The sequence below is a fragment of the Myotis lucifugus genome, unplaced genomic scaffold (genome assembly GCF_000147115.1).
Source record: "Myotis lucifugus unplaced genomic scaffold, Myoluc2.0 scaffold_69, whole genome shotgun sequence".
Classification (NCBI taxonomy): Eukaryota; Metazoa; Chordata; class Mammalia; order Chiroptera; family Vespertilionidae; genus Myotis; species Myotis lucifugus.
Genome location: NW_005871117.1, coordinates 3,640,586 through 3,647,715, shown reverse-complemented (window position 1 = coordinate 3,647,715; position 7,130 = coordinate 3,640,586). Strand labels below are relative to the sequence as shown.

At 51.3% G+C, this 7,130-nt stretch overlaps 1 protein-coding gene across 1 annotated transcript in view; it reads right to left on the bottom strand.

The window, feature by feature from the left end:
* The window catches only part of SYNPO2L (synaptopodin 2 like), a 9,923-nt gene extending 6,484 nt beyond the window's left edge, over positions 1 to 3,439 (bottom strand). The window contains 3 exon segments of the mRNA XM_014457115.2: positions 812 to 1,326; positions 1,761 to 1,912; positions 3,242 to 3,439. Of these exon segments, the coding sequence (XP_014312601.1) occupies positions 812 to 1,326; positions 1,761 to 1,912; positions 3,242 to 3,346 (772 nt within the window). The 5' untranslated portion in view covers positions 3,347 to 3,439.
* Positions 3,440 to 7,130: the final 3,691 nt, after the last annotated feature.

Sequence of the window (7,130 nt, the reverse complement as noted above, 5' to 3'; positions counted from 1 at the left end):
ACAGTAGCAAATTACAGTTATGAAGTAGCAACGAAAATAATTTTATGGTTGGGGGTCACCACAACATGAGGAACTGTATTAAAGGGTCGCGGCATTAGGAAGGTTGAGAACCACTGTCCTAGGGACTCATGACTATCCCGTAGCCTCCCAGTCCCCAGGAATGCTAACTGAATTTACAAAGGTCAAAGGCTGCTCTGATTCTATGCCTTCAGTTAACACTGAAGAGGCCCTGTAGCCGTGCCCTGCTTCAAAATACTTCCCTGGCCCTAACCGGTTTGGCTCAGTGGATAAAGCGTCAGCCTTCGGACTGAAAGGTCCCAGGTTCGATTCCGGTCAAGGGCATGTACCTTGGTTGCGGGCACATCCCCAGTGGGGAGTGTGCAGTGGCAGCTGATAGATGTTTCTCACTCATCGATGTTTCTAACTCTCTATCCCTCTCCCTTCTTCTCTGTAAAAAACCAATAAAATATATTTAAAAAACAAAACAAAAACAAAATACTTCCCTGCCCTATATCCAGCACCTAGCAAAATTATAGCAAGGACAACAAGCAAAGCCTTCATTGATTCATGTCTCTTTCCAACTTCCCTACTTACCCTATTACTGAGTTGGGTTGAACCACCTGTACCTTTTTCCTGCACTAGTTCCAACAGCAGCAATAATGGGGACCATCATAATTATTTCCCTCTCCTACTCTTCTCCACTTGTCCCCAAGACTATATCCAAGGGAAGAATAAGGTATGGTTATGACAGGGTAGATTTAGGGCTCAGATGAAAAGATCCTGGCTAGGGGGAGATGGTTCAGGCACTCACTGGCTTGCTTGGCCTTCTGGGTGTAGGTGGTAGTAAGATCTTCTGCCACCGGGTGGGAAACAGGCCCCACCATAGGGATGAGATGAGGGCCAGGCCGGAGGGTACCATGGGGCAACAGCAGGGCCTCGGCTGGGGGTGGCTTAAGGGTGGCCCCATTCTCCGAAGATGGGGAGCTCACACGGCTGTCACCCTGGTTGGAAGGGCCAGGGATAGCAGGTGCCGGCTCTGCAGGGCTGTCAGACAGGTAGACCTCATCAGGTGGGGCTCCCGGAGGGGTGGGCCTTGTGGGGCCTCGGCGGCGGGGTCGGCGGGGCTTCTCCTGGGTGGCAGGGCCATCAGCATCACTGTCTGTTTCTCCGTAGTAAGCCTCACTATCAGGGGGTGAGAGGAGGCTCCCAGGCTGAAGAGACTGGGGAACTGGAGCACCAGGGGGCTCAGGACTCATCGGAGATAAAGGTGACAGCACCTGAAGCTCACCAGGGGATGGAGATCGCAAAGGCCCTTCATCCTCTACCCTGCGAAAGATGAGAGAACTTGAGAAATGGGTTGGATGACTGCCAGCTAGAGATCTGGAGGGGATGGGAAAAGGAGGTAAGGGGAGAAGGGAGATATAGGTGCAATGGGTTGGGGAGAGTGGAGATCTGAAGACAAACTGGGAGGCAAATGTGCTTGGAGGACTGTGAGTAGAAATGGGCTTCGAGGGAGGTGTGATAATGAGACAGGCAAGGGGTTGAAGGAGCCCCCCACACTCAGATAGCCACTCGGCACTCCATCCCTAAAGTACAGATCTATTCAAGCCCTTTGGGAGGCCTACACTAACATCTATACTCCAGCACTGACACACGAGCAGAAATAGGTACTTGTCAGTTGCTGAAGCCAGGCCAGTGAGACACAGAGCTGAGTCAGGGAGCAGGGGGACAGGGTGGGTCGCCCTGGGAGGAGTCCATACCTCTGCACAGTGAGGATGAGTTGAGTCCCTGAGGCATCGATGAGGCTCATGGCACTGGCGTGAGAGAGGCTGGTGCAGGAGACCCCATTGATGGCCAAAAGCTGGTCCCTCTCTCGGAGTCCTGCTCTGCCAGCCTGGCTCCGTCTTCGGATCTGAGAAGGTGTTGGAGGAGAGAGTGTAGGTGAGGGAGAGCTCCAAGGGGGAATAGCATGAAAGGAGTTAGGACAGGAAGGACCCATGTGTGGAAGGGATTTGCAGTGTAAGAAAGGGTGGAGAGGGGCATGGGACTGCAGTTAAGGGGGCCTTCCTAGAGGGAAGAAGGTACAGAGTGGAGGGAGCAATACATTATATGAGGGGAAGTAGGATAATCATCGAATGAGAGGATTGGGGGCAGGACAGGTGCTAGAAATGGCTTTCCAAGATTTTCCTCTAGCCCTAACCGGTTTGGCTCAATGGATAAAGTGTCAGCCTGCGGACTGAAGGGTCCCGGGTTCAATTCCGGTCAAGGGCATGTACCTTGGTTGCGGGCACATCCCCAGTGGGGAGTGTGCAGGAGGCAACCTGTCGATGTTTCTAACTCTCTATCCCTCTCCCTTCCTCCCTGTAGAAAATCAATAAAATATATTATAAAAAAAAAAGATTTTCCTCTAAGGGCAATATCTATACTAGCTAATAGTTCACTCCCAGGCCTTGGAATCCCAGGCACTATTATCTACATAGTCTAATGTTTTAGAACATTATTCTAGATTGGAGGGAGTCCCGCAGATTCTGGGAGACTGGGATTGTGTGTGTATAGGTGTGCCATGGTGGCTATCTTTTACCGAGTGCTTACTAAATGTTAGGTGTGGTGCTAAGCACTCTACATGTATTATTGCATTTAATCCTCAGAGTGGTTCTATGAAGTAGGAACTCTTGTTACCCCACATTTTACAGTTGAAAAAATTAAGCCTGTACGATGAAACCAATAGGGTAACAACTTCAACTGACAGGCTAGCACCAAAAAAAGAGTCTTGCTTAGTGAGGAAGGATCTGGCGTAGGAAAAGAGGAGCATTGAAGGCATGGGCAGGGCAGGGCAGGGCAGGGCAGGGCTAGGCTGGGCTGGCATGACAGCCTCAGCTCATCACATATCAGTTTAGTTAGAGAGAAATTAGAACCTTCCCTACATTCCTGGAGTTTGGGGTAGAGGCACAGACCCAGGAGACTGGGTGGCCAGCCCCGAGCCTCTGCTGCTATGGTGCCGCAGGGCACTGAGACAGAGGCTCTTTTTCTTCGCTACCAGAAACCAGGAATTCCCTTTTCTAACAGCCCCCACCCCCACAAGGAGCCGGTGTTCAGACATGACTTCCCCCACAAAACTTCAGCATGCTTCCCTGCCCATCTACCCACCCCACTCCTCTTCCTCACCGCCTCCCACTTCACCACATGACCCTTCCCAAGTTCCCCCTTTCCCTGAAACCTCCATGTAGGGGCTCTCCCTTACCTTGGATACCTGTAAGGGTTTCCTCTGCTCGGCCCCCCCCTGAAGTCGGAAGCCCCAGGGGGCTCCCCCTGACAGTGTGACCAGCACCTCCTTCTCAGCACCCATGGCTCAGGTTGGCCTATGGCCCTCGGAGTGTGGACAGTGTCCCAGGGAGAGGAATCGGGGTGCTGGTACCCCGTCCGGCCTGTCTGTCTGGCTGTCCTGCTCCTGCTGCCCCAGGCCTTCCCCCCCACACCACACACCACAGGCAGGCAACTTGGCCCTGGGATCAGTACAGTCCAGCACACGTGTCCTGTCAATCGGACTTGTGCTCAAAATAGTTGCCGGCTGTACTCCTCTCCCTCCCCCAGCTCTGTTACTCCCAGAACTAATTATAGTAAACATTTCTGCTCTCCCCTGTCCCCCATTCTCCTGCAGGGGCCTTTTACTCAACACTCAGACTAGTAGTTCTCTGGGCTCTATAACTCACACACACCCTTTCAGGGACTGTGGTTTCCCTGATAGGATCATAGACTAATTCCAAGTGCTTCCCTCCAAAGCTCATTTCAAAGTGGCAGCAGCAGAGGCTTCAATTCCAGAGCAAGGAATGGCTGAGTTTGTCCCACAAGTTCTCAAGCTTCCTAGAAAGGAGTGCCCCTTCCTGCATGAATCTACCTATTAATCAAAATGGAGATCTATATCCCACTGCAGTGCTGGGTGCAATTTAGAGGAATTCTGATCAGCTTTGCTCCAGCTGAACAGTTGCCTGTTCCATAAAGCCTTTCATGCCCATCTCCTGACTCCCTACCTATACAATAGGCCTTTCTTCCTCTGGGCAACAGATGTATCAATATATTTCTATTGTTGTATTTTTCAGCCACTATTACAGTTTGTCTATCTGCCTGTCTCCCTCTTAGATTATGAGAAAGTTGTGTGCAACAGCCAATTAACAGCCCACAGAACAATGACGGATATAAATAGTGCTCAATAAATCTTTGCTAGCCCAGCCAGTGTGGCTCAGTGGTTGAGCATCGACCTAAAAACCAGGAAGTCAGGGTTCAATTCCCGGTCAGGGCACATGCCTGGATAAAGGGCTTGATCCCGTGTGGGGCATGCAGGAGGCAGCTGATCAATGATTCTCTCTCATCATTGATGTTTCTATCTCTCTCCCTCTCTGAAATCAATAAAAGTATATTAAAAAATAAATGTTTCTAAATTAAATTACCTGTTATAATAAGGTAGTCATGGACAGGTGAATACAAATAGGTGTGCATAAATATGCCAACCTATCCTATATAATAAAGAGCTAATATGCAAATGGTCATCACACCCTCATGCCATCACCCTGTAACAGCTCAGACACTCAACACTGGGGAGAGAGGAATGGGGACCAGCCAGGCACAAATGAGCTCACGAGAGAGGAATGGGGACCAGCCAGGCTGCAGCCTGGGAGAGGGACAAGCTGCCCACCCTGCAGTCCCAGGCGCCTGCGGCTGCGGCCAAGGCAAAGCCACCCACCCACAGTCCCCTGCGGCTGCGGCCGGCCCAGGTCCTGGGTGCCTGCAGCTGGCCAGAGGGAGGGAAGCCCAGGTCCTGGGTGCCTGTGACCCACCAGAGGAGGGAATCCTGGGTCCCAGGTGTGGGGTGAGGCAGAGGGGGTTAGGGGCGATCAGGCCAGCAGGGGAGCAGTTAGGGGCGATCAGGTCGGTAGGGGAGCAGTTAGGGGCAATCATGCAGGCAGAGGGGTTATGGGCAATCAGGCAGGCAGGCAGGTGAGCAGTTAGGAGCCAGCAGTCCCAGATTGCAAGAGGCAGTCGGATATCCCCTGAGGGGTCCCAGATTGGAGAGGGTGCCGGTCGGCTGAGGGACCCCCTCTCATGCATGAATTTCATGCACCGAGCCTCTAGTCTCTCTATATAAAAGCCTAAGTGACCTAATGACCGTCGACTGGTTGCTATGATGCACACTGACCACCAGGGGGCATATGCTAATGCAGGAGCTGCCGCTGGTGGTGGTCAGTGTGCTCCCACAGCCAACCTTCTGCTGCCCCAATTGGCCCTGATTGTCAGCCAGGCTGAGGGACCCCACCCATGCACGAATTTGTGCACTGGGACTCTAGGCCTATATAATAAAAGAGAAATATGCAAATTAACCATCCCTCTGCTATGCTCAAGCCATGCCCACCAGCCAATCAGGAGCAATTATGCAAATTAACTCAACTAAGATGGCGGCAGCCAGGGAGTGGAGTGAGCAGGAGGCTTGGGTTGTCCCCGGCGATGGAGGAAGCCAAGTTTCCCACCTGCCCTGGCCGGCCCTCAGCTCTGCTCAAGGCTACAAAGTTTCAATTATAGAAGATAAATAAATCCCAGAAAAAAAGAAGAAAAAAGAAAAGAGAGGCTGGGAGCTTGGGTCGCCAGGGGGTGTGGCAGCCTGAAAACAGCCATCAGCCCCTCACCTAGGCTGGCCAGGCACCCCAGCGGGACTCCTCCACCCTGAAGGGGCTGTGGGCAGCCTAAAAACGGCCCTCAGCCCCTCACCCAGGCTGGCCACACCCCCAAGGGGTGAGGGTCCCCGCTGGGGGGTTTGGCCAGCCTGAAAACAGCCCTCAGCCCCTCACCCAGTCTGGCCAGGCACCCCAGCGGGACCCCCCACCCTGATCTGGGACACCCTTCAGGGCAAACCAGCTGGCCCCCACCCGTGCACCAGGCCTCTATCCTATATAATAAAAGGATAATATGCAAATTGACCCTAACAGCAGAAACACTGGGAATGACTGGTCACTATGACACACACTGACCACCAGGGGGCAGACACTCAATGCAGGAGCTGCCCCTTGGTGGTCAGTGTGCTCCCACAGGGTGAGCTCTGCTCAGCCACAAGCCAGGCTGATGGCTGCCAGCACAGCGGTGGAGGTGGGAGAGGCTCTATGACACACACTGACCACACACACTGCAGCGCTAAGGATGTCTGACTGCAGCTTAGGCCTGCTCCCCGCTGGTAAGTGGACATCCCCTGAGGGCTCTGGGCTGCCAGAGGGATGTCTGACTGCCAGCTTAGGCCCGATCCTCCGGGGAGCGGGCCTAAGCCAGCAGGTGGACATCCCCTGAGGGGTCCCAGACTTCGAGAGGGCACAGGCCAGGCTGAGGGATCCCCCCACCGCGTGCACAAATTTTTGTGCACTGGGCCTCTAGTTTAATAATAAAATCCCTACTTATTTTTAGGTTTCCATTACATGAATGTGTCCTATGTTAAGAGATCTCTGTTATAAAACATAACATATGGTGCTGTAATTATCAAAAGCTAAAGCATTTCCTGGAATAGCTGTTCTGCTAGTGTGCCAAATGCTGTTTGCCTTGGTGTCTGTAGTCATAGAAAACACCTGGGATACAGAATCAGACCTGGACTTGGATTCTCGTTCCATCATTTATTAGCTAAGTGACCTTGGACAGTTACTTGACCTCATCAGTAGGAAGAGTATCTAAATATCCATTCATTCACTATTTAAACATTTATTAAGTGTTAGCTACATGTAAGTCATTGTGCCATACATTGTGGCTTTCATTCAATCCTCAGTGTGCATTGGAATCACCTGGAAAACTCTTAAAGCTACTAGTTCCTTAAAATAAGATAGCATATAGAATTAGATGATTGTATAAGGAAATAATTTATCAATGTAAATATATATATGAATATATGAAAATATTATTTGACCTAGACTAGTCCTAGACTAATGGGTCTCAATCTTCAGTGTATGAAAGGAATCGTCAGGAGGGCCTGTGAAACCATAGCTTGCTGAGCCCACCACCAGAATTTCTGATCCAATGTATTTGAATCAGATTTTTATTTCTGAGATTTGTATTTCTAACAGGTTCTCAGGTGACACTGACGTTGTTGATCCAGGATCACATTT